General features: G+C 65.8%; 1 protein-coding gene across 2 annotated transcripts in view; it reads right to left on the bottom strand.

Moving 5' to 3' along the window:
* LAMA5 (laminin subunit alpha 5) overlaps positions 1 to 25,188 on the bottom strand; it is a 49,047-nt gene that overhangs the window by 4,394 nt on the left and 19,465 nt on the right. For both annotated transcript variants that reach the window (XM_066384332.1, XM_066384334.1), the window contains exons 12-65: positions 21,887 to 22,027; positions 21,653 to 21,790; positions 21,427 to 21,561; positions 21,203 to 21,337; positions 20,992 to 21,129; positions 20,399 to 20,451; positions 20,086 to 20,191; positions 19,898 to 19,950; positions 19,699 to 19,804; positions 19,160 to 19,259; positions 17,759 to 17,915; positions 17,492 to 17,630; positions 17,091 to 17,233; positions 16,901 to 17,007; positions 16,646 to 16,799; positions 16,064 to 16,224; positions 15,842 to 15,950; positions 14,454 to 14,551; positions 14,138 to 14,339; positions 13,907 to 14,033; positions 13,324 to 13,463; positions 12,621 to 12,736; positions 12,326 to 12,537; positions 11,717 to 11,921; positions 11,328 to 11,472; positions 10,995 to 11,135; positions 10,709 to 10,870; positions 10,438 to 10,539; positions 10,251 to 10,334; positions 8,903 to 9,133; positions 8,443 to 8,556; positions 8,147 to 8,274; positions 7,919 to 7,999; positions 7,582 to 7,796; positions 7,086 to 7,186; positions 6,614 to 6,794; positions 6,360 to 6,509; positions 5,917 to 6,068; positions 5,727 to 5,837; positions 5,451 to 5,562; positions 4,896 to 5,060; positions 4,563 to 4,759; positions 4,230 to 4,346; positions 3,931 to 4,085; positions 3,551 to 3,692; positions 3,219 to 3,321; positions 2,529 to 2,639; positions 1,609 to 1,788; positions 1,353 to 1,501; positions 1,100 to 1,270; positions 859 to 995; positions 605 to 758; positions 299 to 432; positions 51 to 213 (exon numbers count right to left, since the gene is read on the bottom strand). In XM_066384332.1, the coding sequence (XP_066240429.1) occupies positions 51 to 213; positions 299 to 432; positions 605 to 758; positions 859 to 995; positions 1,100 to 1,270; positions 1,353 to 1,501; positions 1,609 to 1,788; positions 2,529 to 2,639; positions 3,219 to 3,321; positions 3,551 to 3,692; positions 3,931 to 4,085; positions 4,230 to 4,346; positions 4,563 to 4,759; positions 4,896 to 5,060; positions 5,451 to 5,562; positions 5,727 to 5,837; positions 5,917 to 6,068; positions 6,360 to 6,509; positions 6,614 to 6,794; positions 7,086 to 7,186; positions 7,582 to 7,796; positions 7,919 to 7,999; positions 8,147 to 8,274; positions 8,443 to 8,556; positions 8,903 to 9,133; positions 10,251 to 10,334; positions 10,438 to 10,539; positions 10,709 to 10,870; positions 10,995 to 11,135; positions 11,328 to 11,472; positions 11,717 to 11,921; positions 12,326 to 12,537; positions 12,621 to 12,736; positions 13,324 to 13,463; positions 13,907 to 14,033; positions 14,138 to 14,339; positions 14,454 to 14,551; positions 15,842 to 15,950; positions 16,064 to 16,224; positions 16,646 to 16,799; positions 16,901 to 17,007; positions 17,091 to 17,233; positions 17,492 to 17,630; positions 17,759 to 17,915; positions 19,160 to 19,259; positions 19,699 to 19,804; positions 19,898 to 19,950; positions 20,086 to 20,191; positions 20,399 to 20,451; positions 20,992 to 21,129; positions 21,203 to 21,337; positions 21,427 to 21,561; positions 21,653 to 21,790; positions 21,887 to 22,027 (7,463 nt within the window). The remainder of the gene's footprint in view (positions 1 to 50; positions 214 to 298; positions 433 to 604; positions 759 to 858; positions 996 to 1,099; positions 1,271 to 1,352; positions 1,502 to 1,608; positions 1,789 to 2,528; positions 2,640 to 3,218; positions 3,322 to 3,550; positions 3,693 to 3,930; positions 4,086 to 4,229; positions 4,347 to 4,562; positions 4,760 to 4,895; positions 5,061 to 5,450; positions 5,563 to 5,726; positions 5,838 to 5,916; positions 6,069 to 6,359; positions 6,510 to 6,613; positions 6,795 to 7,085; positions 7,187 to 7,581; positions 7,797 to 7,918; positions 8,000 to 8,146; positions 8,275 to 8,442; positions 8,557 to 8,902; positions 9,134 to 10,250; positions 10,335 to 10,437; positions 10,540 to 10,708; positions 10,871 to 10,994; positions 11,136 to 11,327; positions 11,473 to 11,716; positions 11,922 to 12,325; positions 12,538 to 12,620; positions 12,737 to 13,323; positions 13,464 to 13,906; positions 14,034 to 14,137; positions 14,340 to 14,453; positions 14,552 to 15,841; positions 15,951 to 16,063; positions 16,225 to 16,645; positions 16,800 to 16,900; positions 17,008 to 17,090; positions 17,234 to 17,491; positions 17,631 to 17,758; positions 17,916 to 19,159; positions 19,260 to 19,698; positions 19,805 to 19,897; positions 19,951 to 20,085; positions 20,192 to 20,398; positions 20,452 to 20,991; positions 21,130 to 21,202; positions 21,338 to 21,426; positions 21,562 to 21,652; positions 21,791 to 21,886; positions 22,028 to 25,188) is intronic.

Consider the following 25,188-nt stretch of genomic DNA (forward strand, 5'->3'; position numbering starts at 1 on the left):
AGGGCGGGACTGTGGGAGGGGCCAGGTGGGGGCGGGGCCAGCAGGCCTGCCTCGTGCTGCAGGAAGAAGAGGATCCCATTGGAGGACACCAGCCGCAGCTCCTGTTCGAAGCGCTTGGTATTGCTGATCTGACTTTCCACCCTGATGCGGGCAAAGCCGGAGCCTTCCAGGTAGGAGCCGTCCGTGAGCCACGGGTCTCCAGTGGATTTGGAGCTGCAGGTCAGAGGTCGCAGGGTCAAGTGGAGGGTGGGTGGGCCAAGTCGGGGTGAGGGAGGGGCGGGCCCCAGGCTGCACATACCGCGCACAAGGCTTGTCGTCCGCTGTGTTGAGCTGGAAGGTCCTCTCGAAGTTGTAGAGACTGATCACCTGCTCATTGAGCGTGTCCATCTCAATGCAGCCCCGGTAGCGGGGGAAGCGGAGGGGTTCTGGAGGCTGTGGGCACAGCACAGAGTTACAGCGCCTCCCCACCCGGGGAAAAACCCAAGAGCCAGACCTCAGAGTACAGGGGTGGGAGACAGACCGAAGCCAGGCACCCCGCAGGAGTCGCTGGGACCAAACAAAGCGCAGGGGGAACGGCTGCGCGCCCAGACCTGGACAGGCTCACCGTGAAGTTTCTGGGGTAGCCTCCCACATAGAAGACAAAGTCCTGGGGCTGCAGATTGAGCAACCCCTCCGCCCCGGGGGCCACGGTGTCGCCCTTGGTCTCATGCATCATCTGCTTCTCCACTGTGACGGACATGTGGCCAAACTGCAGGGTCCTGAGGGCGGAGCCAAGGTGTTGGGAGTGGACATTCAACCCTGCCCAGGGGGGAGATGGGAGTGGGTGGGTAAGCACCGGGTGAGGGGCTGGTCTCCCACCTGTCAATGCTGATGGCTGCAAATTGCTCCCCAATGTTTTCATCGATGCTGAGGGTGGTGGGGCCTGCACTTCCGAGGCGGTACACCCAGTGCACCGTCTGGTTACGTAGAGCCACACCCATGTAGTCGCCAGTGGCCTGTAGGGGCGGGGTGGGGAACTCAGTAGGACAGGGACCCAACATGGCGCCCCCACGCCAACCTGATACCCGCCTCCACCCAGCCGGCCCAGCCCGCCCAGTACCTGGCGACTGCCCATGTACAACACAAACTGATCCTCGGAGACCCGGCTGGGCCTCGGCTCTGGGCTCTGGAGGTAGAACTTGAGGGCGGTGTAGGCAGCGAGGTCCGTGAGGTCCCGTGGGGCGCGCAGTTGCACCCCTGAGCGGCCGTTGAACTTCATGGACACCTTGACCTGTGTGGGAGGGTGCACGGCCCATCAGCGTCCGCACCCGGCCTCCCGGAGGCTCCTCCTTCCCCTTGGGCCTCGCGCCCACCTTGCTGGCGGCTCCCCGGGCCTGAGCAATGAGCTCCCGCACGCGGCCGATGCTGGCGGACAGGGCCAGGCTGGCGTTGTGCGCCCCACGGTTCTCCAAGAGGTTCAGCTTTGCCAGCAGCTGAGGCAGGGTCTTCTCCAGGGTGGACACTGCAGGGGGGGGGAGGAGGAGGGTGCACGGGCGTCCCCTGAGGACCTCGGCCTCCCCACCACTGGCCCGCCCGCTCTCGGGGGTGCTGCCCAGGCCGGGGGCCCACCTGAGCGGCCCGCATCGAGCACCACCTGGCCCAGGTCCTTGCTCTGCAGGGCCGTGTACTGGCCCTGCCACAGCTCCAGGTTCCTCTGCATGTCCCGAAGCCGGGACTGCACACGGGCGGCCGTGTCCTGTGCTTCGGTGGCCACGGCCTTGGCGTGAGCGATCTTCTTGCTCGTCTCGTCTGTGGCGGGCAGAGGGCAGGCTCAGCAGGGTCAAGTCAAAGCCGTTCTGGCCTCGCCTCCCATCAGGGACACCACCAAGCCCCCTCCATCCCCCGTCAGATGGCTTCTGCCACGCCAGCCTCTTGGGCCAGAGCAGGGTCACCCTGATGCCTCAGCTCAGCTGCCGCTGCCACCCCCGGGCCACCACCATATCTCCCATGGCCCCGCCAGCGCCCCCGCACCCCCCAGGGCCATGGTCACGGTGATGTTTTACTCTGGAGGGCACAGCCACAGCGAGTCCTCCAAACCTGGGTCAGACGTGTTGCTCCTCGGCTCCAAGCCCGACTGGGCTCCCTCTGCCACCCCGAGGCCGCCCCTTGGCTTGTCACACTGGTCCCCTTGTGTTCACATCCACCTCTCTGCTTGCCTACAGACTGCGCCCTCTCCCAGTGCCCGTGTCCCGGCTGCACACCCCCCGGCCCCTCCATTATTTCCCTCCAGAACACTTCTGGGCCCTTCTGATCCTCATATGCTGCGTGGGTCTGTTTGGTGTTTGTCTCCTGACCGGTGGCGGGTCCCCAGGGCCAGGGCCGCCCACTTCGAGTTTCCCTGGAGCTGCCCTGGGCACCATTTTGGATGGCACAGGCATGGATATGTCCCTCCTGGACAGCACTGGCTGGAGTGACCTCCTGCAGGGCCAGTGTCCACTCACATCTGGGACAAGCGGTGAGGACAAGGGCAGGGAGGAGGCTCAGCCCACCTGTGTCCATAGCCAGCATGGCCTGCACCTCCTGGACTCGGGCTACCAGCTGCTCCTTCTTGGCCCGGGCATCACGGAGTTGGGTCCCGGTGCCCTGGAGGGTGGCCCACACTGTGGAGGAGGCAGCCTCAGTCTCGAGGGGCCCCTGCCCCCTGTGCACAGGTGCAGCCCACTTGGGCTCTCCTGACCAGGGCAGACCAAGGCTGACATGCACACAGACAGATGGAGTCACACAGACACCAGGGCCCTCGGCTCAGGAGGAGGCACCGGAGCACCCCGAGTCTTGGGGCCACCTCCCGGACCCACAGCAAAACTTAATGCTCCCCATTTTATGGATGAAACCACAGAAACTCCGAGTCTAGCAACAGAGGGACCCTCCCCACCCCCCACCCACCCTTCCTCATCCGACAACCGGTCACACACACAGCCCTCCCACTAGGACAGCGGGAAGAACCGTCAGCTGGTCCCGTGTCCTCTGACCTGGGCGCCCCACAGTCCCAGGGCTCCCTCACAAAGCCAAGCGGGGGGCAGGGGGCCTGTGCAGGGCTCCCAGGGGGGATGGGGACGGACGGACGGACACGCCCAGCCAGTGGGGAGCAGGGTTTCCACAGGGCAGCCAGCACCATGACAATGCCCAAACCCCACCCGTGCCAGAGGCTGAAGGTCGCCCAGAGAGACCCGGGCACTCACCGCGGCCCAGCCTCTGCTGCTCCCCAAGAACAGCCTCCTCCAGGGCACTGCTGTTGGCCCGTAGCGCCCGGGCTCGGGGCGCCAGGCCCTGCTGCACCACCATCTGCAGACACGGGAACAGGACACAGGTCACACCCGCCCGACGGGAGCGGGGGGGGGGGGGGGGGGGGGGGGGGGGGGGGGGGGGGCCAAGGGCTCCGCAGGGGCCGCGGGGGGGGGGCCGGGGGCTCCGCAGGGGCCGCGGGGGGGGGGGGGGCCGGGGGCTCCGCAGGGGCCGCGGGGGGGGGGGCCGGGGGCTCCGCAGGGGCCGCGGGGGGGGGCCGGGGCCTCACCGCCCACGTGCGGCCTGCCTCCTGCAGCGCCTGGCCCGCGGCCTGCTCCGCAGCCTGCACGGCCCTCAGGATGCTGCTGTAGGCGTTGGCGGCCTCGATGGCCCGCTGGATGAAGCGGTCCTGGTTGACGTCACGGATGATGCTGTGTGGGGGGGGGAGGCACGGGGGGCCCGAGGGTGTGTGTTAGTAGGGGGCCCAGGTGGACACGGGCCTCCCACCATCACAGCAGCTGGCCAGCTTGTCTGTGGGGCTCCGTCTCCAGGGAGGACCATGGCTTCTCCCTCCGGGACCCACTGGACCAACTGTGTCCCCTTGAGGCCTCGACTGCCCCGGTAGGGCCCCGGCTGCATCCTGGGGGCGCCCCTTGTTGGGCCCTGTACCTGGAGAGGTTGTGGGCCAGCTGGTCCAGCTGGGCCGCGTGGGCTTCCGCGGCCTCCACCAGGTCCACCTTGCCGTTGATTGGGGAGAAGGCACGTATCTTCTCCAGCAAGGGTGTCCAGGCCCCGTCCAGGCTGGCGGCCAGGTGCTCGTACTCCTGGGGGTAGAGAGGCTCAGTGGGACCCTCCTCCCCACCCCCTACTCACGGCTCTGGATCCGGGACCCCAAGGGCCACGCTCTGCGTGCAAGTGAGCGTCCCAGCCCGTCTGGGGTGCAGGCCCGGGAGGGGCAGCGGGCTCACCTCCTTGGCCCGGTCCATGCCCTGCAGAAGCTCAGACACCCGGGCCAGGGCGTCTCTGGCGGCTTGCAGAGTGTCCCTCAGAGTGGCATTGTCACGGGACAGCTCCTGCTTCCCACGCTGGAGGGGATGAGAGGCGAGCAGGAGAGGATAAAAACAAAGAGGCATGTGAGATGAAGGGGGGTGACTGGGTGGGGGGGGGTTACAGGGGAGGGAAGGTGAGCGGGGGAGGGGAGGGGAGAGGGGAGGAGAGGGGAGGGAGGAGGGGCGGGGAGGGCACTGGAGAGGAGGGGTGGGGGGGACGGGAGGGGGGACATGGGAGGGGCGGGGCCACACCAGGGCCTCTTCCAAGCGCTCCAGGTTGCGGCTGTTGAGCTCCTCGGCCTCCCTGGTGGTGGCCACCGCCCGGTTCAGGGCTTCTCGCAGGTCCATGAGGCCGGCTTCGTGCTGGGCCAGCTGGTCTCGGGTCTGGGCAACCAGCGCCTGGTTCCCCTCCCAGCGGCTGGTCAGCTGCTCCTGCACACGGGCCAGGACTGGCAGAGTGCAGTACAGGCACGGTCACTTGGGCACTGGCTCCCGGTAGCCACCCGGCCACCCCACGCTGACCTCCGCCCTGGGGCCGAGTCCTGGGGCTTCCCCCGCCCGGCCCCGTGGGCTGACGCCACTCACGTCTCTGGGCCTCGCTCAGCTCGGCCTCCGCCACGGCCCGCGGGGCCCCCAGGCGGCGGGCCCGCATCTCCCCGAGCAGTCGCTCTGCCTTGGCCAGCATCCCCCGCAGCTGCTCTCCTGAGGGGACCGAGGCGTTGGCGGGCGACAGGTGGGCCGTCATGAGCTCTGAGGATTTGAGGGGGCGCCGTCAGGCCCGGGGCAGACCTCGACCCACCGGCTTCCAGGCCGAGGAGCCCCCCCCCGAGCCTCTCCGGCAGACCCTGGGCGGCTCCGGCCCCTCCTGGTCCTCCTGCCCACACCACCTCGCCTCCATAGCCCCCGCCCCACGGCCCCGGTCCCTCTGCTCAGACCACTGCGTTGGTCTCCTCTCCTGGCCAGCCCCTCTGGACACACTTCAGTTTAGACAGAAGGTGCTTGTCAGCGAGTTTGTCCAGTGAGGCAGAGTGTCCCCAAGGGGAGCCCTGACCCGTCCTCCAGGGTCCACCCCCGTCTCCCTCTGACTCTGCCCTGAAACATCCAGACCCTGTCCCCCCACCCGTCTGGGCCAGCCTCTACCGCTCAGGGTTCGGTTCAGAGCCTGGATGGTTGCCAGCAGCGTCTGTGCCCAGCCCAGTGTGGTCTCTGTGCTGTCCAGCAGCTGTCCAGCCTGGCCTCGGGCCCCGGCAGCCTGTTGTGGACATGGTACCCATCAGCTCACAGCCTCTGCTGGCTGGAGGGGGCCTAGGAAGCAGCCTTGGGCCTGAGCAGAGGGTCAGAGTGAAACTGGACGGTTTGGGGCCCAGGGAGGAGGACCTATGGGAAAGGGCCCCCTAGGGGGTCTCGGGGTCCTGCCTGGCTGTCCAGCTGCTGCGTGTCCTGCCTCAGGCTCTCGCTCTGTCTCTCCAATGTCTCCAGCTGCCGTGCCGTCTGGTGGCTGGGGCCCGTGGGGCTCCGGAGCTGGCTCTGGGGAGAGGGGGAGGGGAGGGGACACTGAGGGCTTGCCACCTGGGGCGGGAAGGCCCGGGGGGCCGCCCCTCGGTACCTTCAGGTCAGCGATGGAGGCGTTCAGCCTGCGCAGCCGGGCCCAGGCCACGGAGCTGGTGTTGATTCCGTGGAGCTGCTCCCGGATGGCGGGCAGCAGGGCGCCGGCCCTCTCCAGGTCGTCCAGCAGCAGGACCACACAGTGGTCGCACACTGCGGGCAGGGCAGGTGCTCAGCGCAGGGCGTGGGGTTGCCGCGGGAGCAGGGAGGGGGCCGTGGGGTCCTGAAGCTAACATGGGCATGTTGAGCTGGGCTCAGGTGACTAGGTGGGTGAGGGTCAGAGGTCAGCACGGGGAGGGTGTTAGGGTCAATCTACGGACCGGTGTGGGGACCCTGGGAACAGTGCGAGGGAGAGCTGGGGCCACAGGACTCCTCTGGGAGTTGAGGTCAGCGCCGGGGTGAGGCGGTGTGGTCAGAGGAGCAGGGGTGAGTGTGGGGACGCACCTTCACAGTGGACGCCGTGGTTCCCAGGCCCGCCAGGCACCGGCACCTGGTGCTGGTGGCTACAGGTGTCACAGCGCTCCCCACTGAGCCCAGGGGGGCACGTGCAGCGGCCCGTGTGCACGTCACAGTGGCCCCCCTGGCACTGGCAGCCTGAGGGGCGAAGGGTAGGATGGGGTGAGTGGCCGGCAGAGGGTCCCCAGACACTTGCTACCTTGAGGTGCGCCACCCCACAGTGCCCCGCCCACAGCACTCACGCCTGCAGCCGCGCTCAGGGAGCCCCCAGTGGCCAGGGGCACACTCTCGGCACTGAGGCCCCCCGGTCCCAGGCTGGCAGTGGCATTGTCCACTCTGGGGGTGGCAGTCAGAGCCCTTGGAGGCTGGTCCACAGGCACATGGGTGGCAACCCCTGCAGCCCTCGAAGCCAAAGTGTCCTTCCTGTGGGCATAGGTGTGGTCAGAGCTCTGCCCAGTTCTCGAGACCCAGCTGCCTCCACTCTTTCAACCATAAGTTTCCCTGGTGGCACCCAAGGCCCCGCCCTGCTAACCCAGAGGCCCCGCCCTGCCAGCCCAGAGGCCCCGCCCCACTAGCCCAGAGGCCCCGCCCTGCCAGCCCAGAGGCCCCTCCTCTACCCACCAAGGCCCGCCCCACTAGCCCAGAGGCCCCGCCCTGCCAGCCCAGAGGCCCCTCCTCTACCCACCAAGGCCCGCCCCCTCCAGGCGGCCCTACCTGACAGCGGTCACAGCGAGGCCCAGTCACACCAGCCTTGCACAAGCACCTCCCGCTGTGGGGGTCACAGGACTCTGTCCCACATGAGGAGCAGTCGCACCCTGTAGAAGGTGGGGCTGTGACAGCAGCCCTCCCCCAATCCCAGCCCCCGCCCCCACAGTTGCTTCCTGCGCTCCGGTTCCCCCAGGATCCCTACCTGCCCCCGAAGGAACCCTTCAGCCTCTGCCCGGCTCTGGGCTGCCAGCACCTCCTGCCCTGACCACACAGCAGCCCACTCACTGCCCCACCTTGCCCTCCCCCACGCCGCCCAGGCTGCCAGAAACCAGGGTCGCCTTCATAGAGGACAGTCCCAAAGCTGCCCTTGGTCTGACAGTGGGGGTGGGGGCTGGCCGGGTCCACCCTCTTCCTTCTGGGCCTGGAATTAGACACAGCCTGCTCCCGGGGGGCACCCAGCACCCCCGCCCCCACGCCGGAACACCCCTCCCCCGGGGCCTACGGGTGCAGTTGCCGGGCAGGAGAGCGTTGCCGTAGAATCCGGGGGCGCAAGACTCGCAGTGGGGCCCGGTGGTGTGGCGCAGGCAGCTGCGGCAGGCGCCCGTCAGGGGGTCGCAGTCATTGAAGAGCAGGTTGGGGTCCCCGTTGCCGCTGCAGTTGCAGGGCTGGCAGGAGCTGCCCAGCACCAGCGGGTTCCCGAAGAAGCCGGGGGCGCACCTGCGGCGAGGGCGAGGCGGGGTCAGTAGCCCACGTGGCTGCGCTCGGGTCCCCACAGCCGGCATGCGCATGCGTGCTGGCCCTGCCCACGCAGCACTCACGCCGGCTCCCCCCACGCTCACCGCTCACAGGAGGCCCCCGCGTAGCCGGGTTTGCAGAGACACTGGGTGAGGCCGCCCGAAAAGACGCAGCCCATGGCGAAGCTGCAAAAACGGAGGTGGTTGTCACGCCCCTGCCCACTCTGCCTGAGCACCCCGTGTCCAGACTGGGACAGACCCCAGGGGTCGGGGTCCCCGCCCCCTGCCAGCTGTCCCGGCCTCCAGAGGTCAGTGCTGACTCCACCTGCTTACTTGTTAGAAGGCACCGAAACCGGGCAGGGGCAGCTGACGCAGGGGACCGAAGGGTCCTCCAACCCATTGCGCACGAAGCCGGCCTGGCAGCGCTCGCAGTGCTCACCCTCCGTGTTGTGCTGGCAGCTCTGGGGTGGACGGGTCAGGTCAGCACTGACGGCGGGGGCCCCACTTCCCACCCCCAGCCCTGGGGGGGACTCTGCCCAAGGCACCGTCCCAGACCTCTGTGCCGTAACCACTACTGAGTAACACATGTCCCCAGTGGCTGCCCTCCCTCTCCACCAGGTCCCACTCACCATGCAGATGCCCATGCCAGGGATGCAGACGTCTGAGTGACCATGGCATTGGCAGGGGAGGCAGCGACCCAAAAAGAGACCTTTGCTGTCCCGGTAATAGCCAGGCGCACATTCCTGGGGGTAGGGGCATCAGCGGTCAGGAAAGGAGGCAGGGCCAGGGGCCTGCTTGTAGGTCAGACTCGGGCAGACCAGCGGGTGGACGGGGCAGTGAGTGGCTCAAGGGCCGGCAGGGGCATGGGTTGACTGGATTAAGGCAGGTAAGCAAGTGGATGGCTCAGCCTGACATGGGAAGGTCAGGCTGCTGGGAGGGTGACACCCAGTGGGCAGGAGAGAAGAATGGGGTGACACCAAGGGCGATGAGTGGATGCTGGGGGCCACGGAGGGGTGTGGGTGGGGTGGACAGATGCTGGGCGGCAGCCTTGTGGCCTCGTGCCCGCCCCCTCTCCCTCTCCCACCTCACCTGGCATGAGTCCCCGAGGTAATTGGCAGGGCACATGCACAGCTCCACATTGCTGGCCGGAGGCCCCCTGCCCATCTCGCTGGCCACCTCCAGTGCCACCCTGCGCAGGGAGATGGCCGAGGAGATCTTGGAGAAGGGGGCACGAATCTGCAGCTGCTGCAGGCCAGCCAGGACCATCATGAGCTCCTCGCGGGACACGGCGCTGTGGGTCTCTGTGTGCCGGAAGTTGCCCTGCGGGGCCACCACAGGTCCTCAGTGGGGCAGACAGGGGCTCAGGACAGACCCTCCCGTGGGGGCGGGCGCTCAGGTCACACGGAGCAGGAGAGGATTATACTGAGCTGGAACCACCTGGATCCCTTCCTCACACCGTGCACAAACACCAACTCCGGGTCCGTTCAGATCTCAGACACGCAAAGACAGTTTAAAAGCTTTTAGAAGAAAATGGGAATGCTTCCTGATCGCGGAGAGATGCTTTCTTTTAGAGGAGACAGGGAAACACTAACTGCAAATGAAAGGTTTGGAAATTGGGGTACACAAAACGTAAGAACCGCCTGTCGATCAGAAGACACCTTAGAGAAGGACCAGTGAGCGACAGACTGGGAGGAGACGGCCACTTCTCCAAAGCGGGGTGTGGCCTGTGTGTCAGGAATGACACAGAACTCCTCTAAAAAGATCAAGACCGCCCTGGCCGGTTGGCTCAGCGGTAGAGCGTTGGCCTGGCGTGCGGGGGACCCGGGTTCGATTCCCGGCCAGGGCACACAGGAGAAGCGCCCATTTGCTTCTCCACCCCCCACCCCCTCCTTCCTCTCTGTCTCTCTCTTCCCCTCCCGCAGCCAAGGCTCCATTGGAGCAAAGATGGCCCGGGCGCTGGGAATGGCTCCTTGGCCTCTGCCCCAGGCGCTAGAGTGGCTCTGGTCGCAGCAGAGCGACACCCCGGAGGGGCAGAGCATCGCCCCCTGGTGGGCAGAGCGTGCCCCTGGTGGGCATGCCGGGTGGATCCCGGTCGGGCACATGCAGGCATCTGTCTGACTGTCTCTCCCGTTTCCAGCTTCAGAAAAATACAAAAAAAAAATAAATAAATAAAAAATAGAAAAATAAAAAAAAATAAAAAGATCAAGACCACAAACCATCCAAAGGGAAACGGGGCAAAGGCACATGCTCGGGCAAGTCGCAGCAGGAGCCACAGGGAGCAGGGATTGAAAGCCAGCAGTGTGGGAGCCCTGCCCCAAGGGCCACCGGAGAAGTGAGGTGTGGCGAGTGTGGGCCCAGCAGTCCTGGCCCCATTCTGGCCTTTCCTGGACCACAGCGGGGTCCAAAGGGGTGCGGGCTCACGGCCAGCTCTGCTCACCTCCACCAGCTGCAGCTGCCCGCGGTGCACATGCCCAGGCTCTGGGTACACAGGCTCCAGGAACATGATGCTCATCTGGTTACCCTGGGGGGGAGGGGGGCAAACAATGTGTGTGGTCAGGGTTGCTCCTCGTCCTGGTTCGGCCACTCCCACCTGTCCACCCAGCTGCGCCCACCGCGTCGGTCACCTGCAGTACCACGTCTGGCTTGCTGTCAGTGGGGATGAACACGTCCCCCCGCTGGCTCTCTGAGTGCAGTTCATAGCGGAGGGTTCCCCCGTAGGATGACACCTGGAGACCGGACAGAGGACTGTGACCGGGCCAGACCCTGTCCTCGAGCCCAGAGTCACCTGGGGAGTTTCTGGAGCACCGCCAGGGCTGGGCCTGGCTGTGCTCCTGGCACCCGCATGCCACCCTCCTGGGCATGGGCATCCTCCTGAGCCCCGACGAGCCCGCTCACCCGGTCCCCCAGGTAGGAGGGTGGCGCCTGCCAGGACAGCTCAGGGAAGCCCTCGGGCAGGTCCCGCAGGTCTGCGTGGAGCAGGTCCGCGTCTGCCCGCAGCTGGTGGGGCACCACCTGCCGGTCACTGCTCACCAGCGTCCAGCCCTCCATGTCCACGAACTGCGGGCCACATGGGTGGGACACTCGGTGAGCACCCCGCATGTCATGGGGCCCCCCTTGCGGCAGACCCCGCTGGCTGGGCAGCAGCGCGCCCCCTCCCCGTGGCCTCTGCAGCCTCGTGCACCTCCTGGCGGGCGTGGATGGAGCTCCGGCAGCGCTCGGTGGCCCCAAAGCAGAAGCACCGGGTGCAGCCTTTGGGGTTGGCAGCGTCCAGGGAGAAGGTCCCGAGGCGACACTGGTCACATCTGGGTCCCTGGACGTTCTCCTGGGGGAGGAGCACAGGGTGAGGCCGCTGGCCGGCTGTGAGCGGGCCCTCCGCCACCTTGGCTCGCTGCCACCCCTCCCTCGCCAACAGGCGCCTCTCCCCAACACCTGCAGGAAGCCCCAGCCGCCCGGAGGACGACCCGCAGTGGAGGAGACGGGGCGAGGGGCGGGCAGGGTGCCGGCCGACCCTCACCTTGCAGTGGCACTGGCCCGTGAGGGGGTCGCACACGCCAGGCGCAGAGCCGGCTTGGTGGCAGTCGCAGGGATGGCAGCTGGGGTAGCCGTAGAAGCCGGGAGCACACGTGTCACAGCGGCGCCCGGCCACGTGGGGTCTGCACCTGCCAGAGGGGGTTCAGAAGCTGGCTGGGCCTCCCCTCCACCCAGACCCCTCACGCGAACGTGAGAGATGGTGAACAGCCCCCCGCCCTGCCCCCCAGAGCTGAGAGAGAGGGTCCTGTCGAACCCCAGGAGCGATCATGAGGGGGGGATTGGGATCAGGACCCTGTGGGTCCAGAAGTGCCAGCTCGGAGCCCAGGACCAGCTCGAGGGTGCGTGGCACCTGCCCCTGCCCCCGGCTCTCACTTGCACTGGCCGCTGTCCTTGTCACAGGTGGGGTCGGTGAGCTCCTGCACGCCGGGGCCCGAGCAGTCGCACTCCTCGCAGCCCACCAGGGGGTGGCAGCCGAAGGTCTGGGGCTGGCAGACGAGGCAGTCGGGCAGGACGGTGCGGGGCGGGCAGATGCAGCGGCCCGAGAGCTCGTCACACAGGCGGCCGCTGCAGTCGCAGGCTGCGGGGAGCACGCACGGGGATGCTGGCCCCTCTGTCCCATGCAGGGGGCCCCCGGCCGCAGCCCTGGGGGCACCGTCAGGGACGCCCCACCCCGCCCCACCTCCCGGCCGGGTTCCACCCAGCTCTGGGCCCGAGTCGCAGGCAGCGTCTCTGGTCTCTGACGTGGGGCCAGAATCACCATCTCGTCCCTGGAGACTTACAGACGACCCTGCCAAGGCCTGGGCCAGAAGCTGCCCGAGGTCCCGCAGACTGGAGGTGGCCGGGCTGGTCCTCCAGGCTCCAGAATGTTCTCCTGACCACTGTCCATACTTCTTGGTGGGCCCCCCTCTACTAGGAAGCCCCCCCCCAAGCTCAGGCGGCACCCCTCCAGTTGGCAACGCCGCCGTCGACCGAGATACTCACGCCTGCAGTCGGGGAAGCCCCAGTAGCCGGTGGCACAGCGGGAGCAGTCTCGGCCAATGACGTGGGCGCGGCAGGGACACTGGCCCCCGAAGGGCTCACATGTGGGGCCGGTGGCGCCCACTTCGTGGCAGCCGCAAGGCCGAGCCCCGTTGTTGTAGAAGAGAGAGAGGGAGGTGGCGGCATCTCGGCAGAACTGGGACGAGCTGGTGGGGCTGGGGTCGGGGGGCAAGTGATGAGGCCAGCTCCCCCGTCTCTGTCCCCCCACCCCCACTACCCTGCCCCGAGCCTTGCCCACCTGATGTGGTAGCCGTGGGTGGCGCACTGGCTGATGAAGTCATAGGACTTGTCCAGGGGCTCCTCCCGGAGGTAGCTGGGGCTGTAGACGTCCTCAGGGACGACCAGCACGTACTCCTAGGGCACCAGGATCTGGTCACCTCCCGTGGGCCCAGCAGAGGGCCCGCCCGGGGTCAGGGGAGTATGCTGGAGCCTGCCGGCTGGAGCTCATCCTCAGGGCGTCTCTGCAACTGGCCACGGTCTGGCCGGGCAGCTAAGACGCGGTGGCATCACACCCCAGCCTCGGGCCCTCTCTGGCAAAACTGGCAGGTGCTGGGTCCCCACCTGGGCTGTTCAGAGGGGAGCCCAGCCTCTATGGCTCAACGGAAGCTTGGGGAGTGTGAGGAGGGACCCAGTCTCCCAGGGCCCCTCCCTCTCCATGCCTCTAGGTCCCACCTCCTCCAGGAAGCCCACTCTGACCAGCAGGGACCTGGGGGTTGGTGGGCATTGTCCTAGCTCTTCGACACCCCACCCCCCAGAGTCTTACGAGGCAGACCTGGAGGTCCTACGAGGCTGCAGCCCCTGGCGCCCAGCACGGGGCTGGGCCGTGGCAGGCAGGGGACACACCCTGGCTGGGGGATGGACAGTGGAGTGACAGGTGTGGGGAGGGCTGGTCGCTAAGCAGGTGCAGGACCACATGCAGGGACACCAGGCTCGGGACTCACCAGCCAGAGCCAGCGGCCCTCGGGCACACGCACGGTCACAGTGAGCTCGCTGTCGGTCACATCCAGGACGGTCTGGCCCTCACACACCACCAGGATACGGCAGCCGTAGCCGTGGGGGCAGAAGGTGGCATTGGCCTGGCCTGGAGGGGTTGGAAAGGCGAGTCAGCCCCCAACACGCAGAGGCCATGCTGGCCCCAAGGCCTCTTCCTGAGCCGGGCACGGCCGAGGAGTCCCCACGCGGGAGAGACGAGGCCCCCACAGGACGTGAGCGTCACCACAGTGGACCCTCGGTCACCAGTGTGTGGGGGGTGGCCCCTCACTCAGAAACGGGTGTGAGGGGCAGAGTCCGGATGAGCCCGCGGACACCTGGTTGAGAACTGACGGCAGGAGGGGGCGTGTGTGGACCTGTCCCTCACAGCCAGGTGACAGGTGCCCTGCCACGGGCCACGGGAGCCACACAACCAGCATTCCGTCTGTCCACGTCGTGGGGCGGCCCCATGACAGGGCCGTGTGTGGACGAGGGGCCCCTGACCGGCTCCTGGTCCAGGGCTCTGTCCCCTGGCCAGGTCCCATGGCCACTCACCCTGCCAGACGCGGCCCCCGTTGATGAGGACCTCCACGGTGAAGGTGGGGTGGGCAGGCTGGTAGCCGTGCAGCAGAAAGGCGTAGCGGCCCAGGGCGGGCACGTGGGTGGTGAAGACCACTGTCCCCTGCAAGGTGGAAGAGGCTCCGTGAGCAGGCAGGGGTGTGGGGGCGCTGGGGGGGCCCTCTCGCAAGCCCCGCCCTGCTCACGCCCGTGCCCCCGGGCCCTCGCCTGGGGGTGCTGCAGCAAGGTGGGCTCGGCCTCCGTGTCCACGGCGGTGGGGGGTCGTGGCTGGGGTCCGGACGGGGGTGCGCCCGGCGCGAGCTCCTGCGAGTGGGTCAGGGGGAGGCCGGGCGGCAGCGGAAGCACCTGGCAGTCCCTGAGGACGATGGGCTGCGGCGGCTTCGGGAAGCGGGAGGGCAGGCAGGCGGCGCTGCGGGGGCGCGGGGGCGATGAGCCTCTGTCCCGGCCAGCGGGCCGCACCGGCCACTCCGCCTTCCTGGCCAGCGGGCCGCACCGGCCACCCCGCCCCGCGCGGCCCCACTACCTGCTGGGGCCAAAGGCCCCGTGGCTGCTGACACAGCGGACCTGGGGCTCCACAAACTCCAGGCTGAACATCTCCGCGGGCACCAGGGTGACGCTGTGCTGTGGGCAGAGGGACAGGCGCAGGTGGGGGGGCGCGGATGCAGTCCATCGAGTCCTGCTGTCTGCACCGAGTCCCTGCCTGGCTCTCCCTCCGAGTCCTGCTCTCTGCACTGCCTGCCTGGCTCTCCTGGGCCCACCTCCAGCTGCACAGCCGCCCTCCACTGCAGTGTCTAGGGCCCGGGGCACCTCCCAGCTGTCCCCCCCAAGGCCACTCCTCTCCCCCGCCCCCCCCCAAGGCCATCTGCGGGTTGACCGGCTGCCTTCTCCCCAAGCTCCCAGGGTGGGTTCACAACGGGCATTTCTGCCCCGTGCCACCCACCGCGATGCATGCGTGACAACATGAGACCTGGCGGCAGTGACCCACACAGCCGTCTCCCACACGGGGCCAGCAGAAGTGCGCCCTGTGTGAGTCATTACGGAAAGTTCCGGAAGAGGCAGTGTCAGGGTGCTGTCAGCCGGAGGGTAGGCTGCCCAGGAGGCCCCCGGGGCGTCCTGTGAGCTGTGGGTGCTCTCCCGTGTGGACAGCTGGACACAACCACAACCGCAGGGCCCCCCACAGACAGACCAGGCGCAGCCGCAGGGCCCGTATCCGTCAGCAACACAGAAAAGCCCAGGGTGGGGTCCGCAGCCCTGACGCCCGGGCACGAGGCCACCCTCGCGGGCGGGCGGGCGGCCTCTCCTCAGGACTGGCTGCAGCTATAAAAATGGAGCCTGTGTCGCTCTAGTTAACTTCTCGCAGCCCGGGGAAGCGCAGTGCAGAGGACGGTACAATACTTCGCCCAGGGCCACGCCACACACGTCTGTCTCGTGTTGACCAGGCCCTGACGCCTGGTTCCGGGCCCCACGAGAAGGACTGAGGTGGCGAGTGTCGAGGGTTGACAGTGACCTAATCACGATGAGTTGACCAACGAGGCTGAGCCTTAAGCTCCAGGGCCCCCAGGGCACGGACCCCTCCCCAACTCCGGGGTGGAATGCTCTGGTGAATTCTACCCAGACACGGGCTTCTGTGAAGACTCCCTCTTCCCTTCCCCGCCTACGCCAACACGGCGCACCTGCCCTCAGGTGGCCACGGATGTCGTTGGTGAACAGACATTATCTGCCCACGGGGAGGCACTAACGCAGCAGGTGAGGGGTCCCGGAAGAACCGAGAGAGGTCCCGTGCTGGGGGGGAACCGGGGCTCACTGAACCCTTCTCTCTGCTTCTCTATGTAGGTTCAAAACCGTCTGAAAGATCTGGCGCCACGGGGGTCAGGCGGAGCGGGGTGCGCAGGTGAGGGGTCAGGGCCTCACCAGGAAGAAGTGCGCCTGCTGGGCGGAGAGCCGGATGCTGGCCTCTGTGTCCAGGTGGAAGACCGCCAGGTGGTGCTGGTCATCCAGAGGGGTGCCGCGGCACAGGGTGCTGGGGGCGGGGCGGGGCAGGGCGGGGCGGTCAGCAGGTGGGCACCCCTGGGGCCCGAACCCTCCCACCCGGACGGACCCCAGAGTTGAGTCTGTCCGTCTCCTCCGGCACACCTGTACAGGCAGGGGTGCAGGGTGAGCCTCCCGTGCTGGGGGGGCCGCTGGCGGGTGTGTGCGGCCACGCCCAGCTCCTGGCGGGCCCCCGCGTTGGCATACTCCACCACGAGGGCATAGCGGCCCGGCCTGGGTACCGCTACCTGCAGCTGGACGTCCACCTGCGGGGACAGGCACTCAGAGGCCCGCCCCAGCCCCCACCTGGAGAACGGGACCCCACGTGCTGCCTGGACACCTGTCCTTCCCAGCTCCCTACTGCACGGGGCAGTGTCCTCCCAGGACACAGAACCTGCTTGACCCTCTGACCTCTGCTCGCTCAGAGCGTCCCCTGCCCACCCGAGACCCGCCGGCCTCCTCATTGAGCACGGTGCCCCGGAGGTCTGGCCCGCACCTCAGAGTGAACAGATGACCCTCCACGCGCTCACCGTGAGCTGAAGGCCTGGGGCCCCAGGACATCCTGACTCCCAAGGTCACACCCTCAGCACACGAGTCCCTCCCACTGCCTGTGTCCCTGTCACCGCCACACGGACCCCGCCCCCAGGCCTTGACCCCTGCCCGCCCCTCCGTGGGGAGGGGACTCACGTCACTGCCCTGGCACACAGCCAGCGGGGGGTGGGAGGCACTCAGCTGCTCCGTGGGGCAGGGCCGGGGGAGACTGTTGTCACGGAGACACAGGGCCCCGGGCCCAGGGGTGGAGGAGAAGCCGTCCAGAGGCAGGTGGGTGTAGAGGAGGCAGCTGTGTGTGTTGGGAGGGCGACACAGTCTGTGGTCAGCACAGGGCCAGTGGCTTGAGCACAGGGAGGGTCAGGCCCCCACCCCTGACGGGCCGGCCCTCACTTCTCCCCAGAGCTCTGGGCAGCTGGCCGGAAGGTGCAGGCCTCGGTCACTCGCAGCTGCAGGAGGGCCGCCTCGTAGTAGGCGCTGGGCAGCAGAACCACGTAGTCCTGGAGGCGAGAGGGTGCAGGTCCATGCTGCGGCCCTGCCCGCCCCGCTCGGCCCCCGCCACCCCGCTCGGCCCCCGCCTCACCAGGAGCACCCCTTCCGCCTCCACGAGCAGGGCCCAGGTGCCGGGGTTCAGCACGAAGGGCTCCCCTAAGCCCCTCTGGGGCACGGTGACGAAGGCGGGCTCAGTGCTGGGCGGGAAGGCCACCGGCTGGCTCTGCTCCGTGCCTGGGGGAGGGGAGGGACAGTGAGACTGCACACGCCCCACAGGCCCCCCGCCCACCCCACGCCACCCGCCCCAGGGCCCCAGAACGGGCTGGCGTCCCCACCAATGCCAGGGCCCCAGAACGGGCTGGCGTCCCCACCAATGCACGGCCCCAATGCGGGGCTGGGGCCGGGTGGGAAGGAGGTGTGAGGGGTGCAGGGGGTGGGGTGGGCCGAGGTCAGGGGGAAGGGGCGGAGGAGCAGCCCCCCCAGGGCACTCACAGTTGGCACAGGTGGCAAACTTGCCCTCTTCCCGCACAGAGACCCTTCCGCTCACGGCCGTGGGCCCACGGTTGACGTATCGGAAGATGAGCCAGAAGAGGTCAGGGGAGGTCACGTTCAGCCTGGCTACAATTCTGGGCTGGTGGGGGCGTGGCGTGGGAAACCGGGGTCACCCCTTCACGGCCGGAGTCACCACTAGCCCGGTCCTGTGGCTTCAGAGGCCTGCTCCCCCCCCCCCCCGCCGGGCACGGGCAGCTCCACGCCCACCTGGATGGGGGACATCTGGGCGTAGCCCCTCCAGCTGAAGTGCTCAAACTCCAGGGGGTTGAACCCAAAGCGCACGGTGTGGCCCTCGGGCGTGGCCGCCTCCTCCAGCTCCAGGCGCAGGCGGTGCAGGTCCGGGAGGTAGTGGTTCGGCGCCGGCCTGGCCGGGCAGGGGCGTCAACGCCAGCCCAGGGGCCGGCTTCCCCCCCCCTCGGGCCCCTGCTCCTCCCACCCCAGCTGGAGCGGGGCACCTACTCGCTGCAGGTGGAGCCCTGGGTGTTGGGGCGTCAGCCCAGGGGCCGGCTTCCCCCCCACCCCAGGCCCCTGCTCCCCCCACCCCAGCTGGAGCGGGGCACCTACTCGCTGCAGGTGGAGCCCTGGGTGTTGGGGCGTCAGCCCAGAGGACGGCTCCCCCCCCCCGGGGCCCCTGCTCCCCCCACCCCAGCTGGAACGGGGCACCTACTCGCTGCAGGTGGAGCCCTGGGTGTTGGGGCGTCAGCCCAGAGGACGGCTTCCCCCCGGCCCCTGCTCCCCCCACCCCAGCTGGAGCGGGGCACCTACTCGCTGCAGGTGGAGCCCTGGGTGTTGGGGCGGCAGCCCAGAGGACGGCTTCCCCCCCCAGGCCCCTGCTCCCCCCACCCCAGCTGGAGCGGGGCACCTACTCGCTGCAGGTGGAGCCCTGGGTGTTGGGGCATCAGACCCAGCCCAGGGGCCGGCTTCCCCCCCACTCCGGGCCCCTGCTCCCCCCACCCCAGCTGGAGCGGGGCACCTACTCGCTGCAGGTGGAGCCCTGGGTGTTGGGGCGGCAGCCCAGGGGCCGGCTTCCCCCCCCAGGCCCCTGCTCCCCCCACCCCAGCTGGAGCGGGGCACCTACTCGCTGCAGGTGGAGCCCTGGGTGTTGGGGCATCAGACCCAGCCCAGGGGCCAGCTCCCCCCCCCCCTGGCCCCCTGCTCCCCCCCCCAGCTGGAGTGGGGCACCTACTCGCTGCAGGTGGAGCCCTGGGTGTTGGGGCATCAGACCCAGCCCAGGGGCCAGCTCCCCCCCCCCTGGCCCCCTGCTCCCCCCCCCAGCTGGAGCGGGGCACCTACTCGCTGCAGGTGGAGCCCTGGGTGTTGGGGCATCAGACCCAGCCCAGGGGCCAGCTCCCCCCCCCCTGGCCCCCTGCTCCCCCCCCCAGCTGGAGTGGGGCACCTACTCGCTGCAGGTGGAGCCCTGGGTGTTGGGGCGGCAGCCCAGGGGCCGGCTTCCCCCCCCAGGCCCCTGCTCCCCCCACCCCAGCTGGAGCGGGGCACCTACTCGCTGCAGGTGGAGCCCTGGGTGTTGGGGCATCAGACCCAGCCCAGGGGCCAGCTCCCCCCCCCCTGGCCCCCTGCTCCCCCCCCCAGCTGGAGCGGGGCACCTACTCGCTGCAGGTGGAGCCCTGGGTGTTGGGGCGGCAGCGGCAGGCTCCTGTTCTCGGCTCACAGCCCTGGCCCAGCGCGCCGCCCACGTCACACCGGCAGCCTGTACAGGAGGGAGCGAGGTCAGTGCTGCCCAGGCCGCCCCCCCCAGAGGGGGCTCCCCACAGCCCCGGCCCAGGACCCTGCTCTCGGCTCACAGACCGGCCCCTGGGCCTCCATCCGCCCTGTCAGGAACAACAGTGGCTGAGACCGTGGGACTCTGGACAAGGGAGGTTCCGAGTCCAGGCTCGGGGGCAAGGGAACGGGGATTGATTATTGATGTCTGCCCTGGCGCAGGACTGTGGGGAGGGGGCCTGAGGGCAGAGCTTGCCCCCACCTCCCCATCAGGGCCCGGCTGGGCATCCAGGAGCAGCTCAGTGGGTGCCAGTCCAGCACCTGGGCCTCTCCTGCTAGCCTTGGACTTATCCGTCCCTCCCTGGGCCTCAGCCCGCCCCGCCCGCCCCCCAGGGCATGGTCTGAGGGCCTGGTAACAGGGCATTTACTGCGGCAGCCAAAGTAGTTGGCCTGGTCCAGCCCGAAGAAGCCATCCTTGCACGCCGCACAGGTCTGGCCGCACACGTGGGGCTTGCAGAAGCATTGGCCGTTGCCCTGGAGGTTGAGGGAGAAGGTAGGATTAGGTGTGATGGGGGGGCCCCCAATGTGCTTGTCCCCAGGCCCCCAGCAGCCTGGCCCTCGACTCACCAGCAGGCACTCAGCAGCTCCGCCCAGCGTGCCCCTGGGGTCGCAGCTGCAGCCTGGGGGAGGGGCAGAGCAGGCCTGAGAGCTGTGGAGGGGCCAGGAGGGCCTGGGCATTGTGAGCCAGCCTTCTCCTCCCTGCCCCTCACAGGGATCTCCTCCAGCCCCCATCACCCCCCTCTGGGCAGACTCACGCGTGCAACCCTCGGGGTTGCTGGGGCTGAGCCCCCAGAACCCGGGTTTACAGCGATCACAACTTGGCCCCTCCACGTGAGCCCGGCACGTACAGGGGGCCTGTGCCTGGGGGAGGATGAGACTGAGGGTCAGAGTGGCCCCTACGTTCCCACCCACAAACCCTCAGCCCTGGAGCCCTAACCCATCTCTGTAACGCCCCTGGAGTAGGGACAGACGACCAGCCGGGGGAACAGTGAGCCCTGAGGTGGCCATTGCAACCGATTAGCCGGGGAAGCAGTGGTCTCAACCCCACCTGGGCTGACCTGGGCTCACCTCAGGAAGGAAGGGATCAGCTGGGGCCAGGCCAGCAGGATGGCAAGAGCCAGCTGTGGAGACATCAGGCTATGGTCATTCCTCGGCCAGTGACCCAGGCCTGGCCAAGAACCCACGGCTCCCACCCACACGTGTCACCAAACATGAAGACCTGCACCTCCACCTCTGGTAACCACCCCCTGAGGGTGTGTGCCCTCCCCCTCCCCAGCACACAGTTATGAACATGCAAAAAGCACACGAACACACGTGTGAACACACACTGGGTGTGCACAGCCATGTGAGCACGCACAGATGCACAGCACGTGGAGACATGTCCAGGAACAACCACACGGTGATGCGCGTGGACACACGCCCAGCACACGGACACACACAAACATGTGTGAGGACAGCCACGCAGACACACGCATGGGCACAGAGAGCTGGGACAGTGGCCAGAACACCCGGCCCGGGAAGGTGTGCAGGGCACAAGCTGCAAGCAGGCACGCACGCAGGCACGCACGGGACACGCCCCCACGCAGGCAGGCACGCACGGGACACGCCCCACGCACGCACGGGACACGCACGCACGGGACACGCCCCCACGCCCACCTCACCTTCGCAGTGGGGGAAGTTGTAGGTGCCGGGCACACACACGTCACACCGCAGTCCTGTCACGCGGGGCCGGCAGCTGCACTGCCCGCTGCGGGGGTCGCAGGCTGCGTGCAGGGAGCCGTCGGCGGAGCACTGGCAGGCTGGGGGAGGAGGCAGGGTGTGGGCGTGCCGTGGGACACGCTGCCCCTCCCTGTCCCCCACGGGGACACTCACGGGCACAGGCGGGGAAGCTGTGGAAGCCGGGGCTGCACTCCCGGCACGTGGCGCCTGCGTAGCCAGGACGGCAGCGGCACGACCCGCCGGTCCCACACAGCTGGTCCAGGGCCCCGTGGGGGTCACAGCTGCAGGCTGCAAGGGACACGGGGTCAGGCCGTGGGCACAGACAGGAGCCCCGCTCTCCCCTCTACCGGGCCGCAGCCTTGCCCCGCTCTGCTCACCACGGCAGTTGGGGTAGCCATGGTGCCCGGGGCGACAGCGGTCACAGTGGGGGCCGTCAAACTCAGGCCGGCACGGGCAGCGGCCAGCCTCGTCACAGCCCGTGGGCAGGGTCCCCGCGGGGCTGCAGCCACACACTGTGGGGCAGAGAGGCCACAGGGGTGCTGAGCTGAGCAGACAAGGCCCCGAGCCCACGACCACCGTGCCCACGGGGGAGGCCCTGCTCACACTGGCAGAGGGGGAAGTGGAAGTACCCAGGGGCACAGCGGTCACACGCGGCCCCCTCGAAGCCTGCCCGGCACGCGCACTGGCCTGCGTCACGGTCACAGTCACCATCCACCACTCCGGGGCTGGAACACTGGCATGCTGTGGGGAGGGGGCGCCAGTGGTCAGAGCAGGGCTGGGCTCCCAGTGTCTGTGTGACGAAGACAGGGACAGGGACGGGGACGGGGCTGGACTCACGCTGGCAGCCCAGGCCGTAGAACCCTGGGGCGCAGAGCTCGCAGTGGGTTCCTTGGAAGTTGTGTTTGCACACGCAGCGTCCCACCTGCGGGTCCTTGCGGCAGGCGTTGCCCTGAGTCCCGGCGGCATTGCAGTCACAGTCTGGGGGCGGGGCGGAGCCTCAGAGGCCTGCAGACCAGGCCCTCCCCGCCGGAAAACCTCCCTTCTCCACAAACTCACTTCCTCCCACTTGTACTTTGTATTCGTATCAACTAGAAGACAAGGAAGAGCCAGGTTGGCACTATGGGGAGATCGCCTCTTAAGGTGTATAAATGTCAAACCACAAATGTGCTGTTCCACCCAAGACCAACATAACATTGAGTGTCCACTTGAATGTGTTGAAAGTATTTTTTAAAATTTAAAATTAAATAAACGACCATAAGAATCCCCAAACGGGAAAGCCGATGTTTGGGGGGACACGGTGGTGTGTGGCAGAACGAGAGGTGGCAATCCCAAGTCCCTAAGAGCATGGTCTTAGGTGCAGAAAAGTAAACGATTAAAATTGCAAAGAGTCTGGCAAAACCACAGTCCTACAGAAAATGACTGAGTGTTTCTGTCCTCAGAATGTCACAAAAACTCGGCTGGAATGGGCGCACACACCGAAATCCATACCCAACAACAGACAACACACGGTCTCGTCAAACGTTCACGGAACAACCTTAAAGGGTGAGAAACAGAGAAGACGTCAGATTCCCAAGACCAACACCAGGACTTGCCAGGCTACCGAAAATGACCATGATGTTTGGTAAGACGAGGCCTGAACCCACAAAGCAAGGGCGGAAAGGAAATCAAACCACTGAGAACGACAAGCACGCGCCTACAGAACTCGGGTCGAAAGGAAATAAAAACTAAAATGCAGTTAAGTGAAAATGCAACAATCCACTCTGAGGAACACGCCTAGCCAAAGCTGCACTCTGAGGCACACTGATAGCATCAGCCCAGGTTTCTCCACCTGGGTACCGCCGACACTCTGGGCCGGACAACTATGGCAGGGGCGGGGCTGTCATGCGCACTGTAGGTAGGGTAGTTGGCATACGCTTGGCCTCCCTCCACTCGGTGGATGCCAACAGCACTCCCCAGTTATAACAACCAAAAAGACAGACATTTTCCTGTGGATCAAAAATCACCTCTTTTTGAGAACCACCACTTCAAACCTTTTTGTTGACAACTAACAGAGACGGGAAGTAATGATTAATTCAAGAAGCGATCCAAAATAAAAATCAACCACCAGGAAGGAGATAGAAGGCATCAAAGGCTTTAGTTCAAAAATTTCTATATAAGGAAGCAAACCTTCTCCCCTATGTGAAGCAAGAGAAAAAAACAAACAAACCAGCAATCTTAATACTGTATCCTTGGGCTGTCCTTTGAAAGCACCAATCAATTCAATGCACTTCCATTAGGTCAAATGAAGGAAGAAAAGAAAGAGGGGAAAAAAAAACCCCCCAAAATAGACAATAATAGGGGTGAAAGGAAATTTAAAAATTAGGACAGAAAGCTGTGTGTGTATAGCTTTCTGCCCGTACATATAACATTCCACACGACACGAAACCATAAATCTCAGATCTCCGCTGAAAAAGCAGTCATCGGGACCAGATGGTGTGATAAGTGAGTTTTCGTCAAACTTTTCGTAAGTTCCCGTGATCTTAAGAACTGATACGGAGTGTAACCCCAGTATGAATCACTCGCCAAGTATTTTACAGGGTGAATCACAAAACCAAAACAAGGCAACACAGAAAAACAAGAACTCTTCCGCCCAGCCTCATGACTGGGAGCACTGGTGTTCCGACCAGCGGGTCCCTGCTAGGTTAGGCCTTAACGGAATCAATCGTCTAAGTCACAGATCGGATTAAAACTGAAATACGGCTTGCATGAGAACCCACTCAGTTGGAGCAGATATTTGCAAGTGGTACATTCCACAAGGGGTTAATATCCGAACTACACAAAGAGCTCATACAACTCAACATAAAACACAAAAAGCCAAAAAAACCCAATCTTTTAAAAATGGTCAGAGAACCTGAATGGACACTTCTCCAAAGAGGACATACAAGATGGCCAAGAGACATGTGAAAAGATTGCTCAACGTCACCACTGATCGTCAGAGAAATGCAAATTAAAAACCACAATGAGATATCACCTCCCACGTGCCAGGGTGGCTCTTATCAATACATCCACCAACAACAAGTGCTGACGAGGGTGTGGAAAGAGAACCTTCGTGCACCGCTGGTGGGAATGCAGACTGGTGCCTTCACTGGGGAAAGCCGTGTGGAGGGCCCTCAAAAAGTTAAAAAAAAAATAGAGCTGCCCTATGATTCAGGCATTCCACTTTGGGGGCATTTATTCAAAGAAAATGGAAACATTAGCTCGAAAAAGCGTTATTATTGCATCTGCCTGAAGCACAGAGGTTGCTGGTTTGATCCCTGGTCAGTCAGGGCACATACAGGAGCAGATCTATATTCTTTTTTTTTGTATTTTTCTGAAGTTGGAAACGGGGAGGCAGACAGACTCCCACATGCGCCTGACCGGGATCCACCCGGCATGCCCACCAAGGGGCAATGCTCTGCCCATCTGGGGCGTCACTCTGTTGCAACCAGAGCCATTCTAGCGCCTGAGGCAGAGGCCACAGAGCCATCCTCAGCGCCTGGGCCAACTTTGCTCCAATGGAGCCTTGGCTGCGGGAGGGGAAGAGAGAGACAGAGAGGAAGGAGAGGGAGAGGGGTGGAGAAGCAGATGGGCGCTTCTCCTGTGTGCCCTGGCCAGGAATCGAACCCGGGACTCCTGCACGCCAGGCTGACACTATACCACTGAGCCAACCGGCCAGGGCCTAAAATCAATAAATTTTTAAAAAGAAAAGTGTTATTTACAAGAGCCACCACCTGTCCCATGACAAAGGGAAGACACCTGCTGACCAGAGACTCTGACATGTCAGTGACCAACTCCAGAAACACTCAAGAGGAGAAGCGTGTCCCCCTAGGGGACCAGAGAGAAATCAAGCCGACATGAATAAACCTCGTTGCGCCCTGGGAACAGTGACTGGCTTTAAAGCGTGGCGGCCGACGCTGGTAGATCGTGTTTTATTCTGGAGAGGGAGTCGGCGGGCCCACGGCCCCGAGTGGTTCAGCCCGAGCCCGTCGGGCCTGGCTGGACTCTTCCTCTGGGAAATCTTCCTACAGAAGAACTAAGGAATGACAGGAAGTTGGAACTGTAAGGATGTGTATTGGAGCATTATTTAAAAAGAAAAGAAAGAAAATTGGAAAGCACCTAAA

Source organism: Saccopteryx leptura, chromosome 5 (genome assembly GCF_036850995.1).
Source record: "Saccopteryx leptura isolate mSacLep1 chromosome 5, mSacLep1_pri_phased_curated, whole genome shotgun sequence".
NCBI classification, from domain to species: Eukaryota; Metazoa; Chordata; class Mammalia; order Chiroptera; family Emballonuridae; genus Saccopteryx; species Saccopteryx leptura.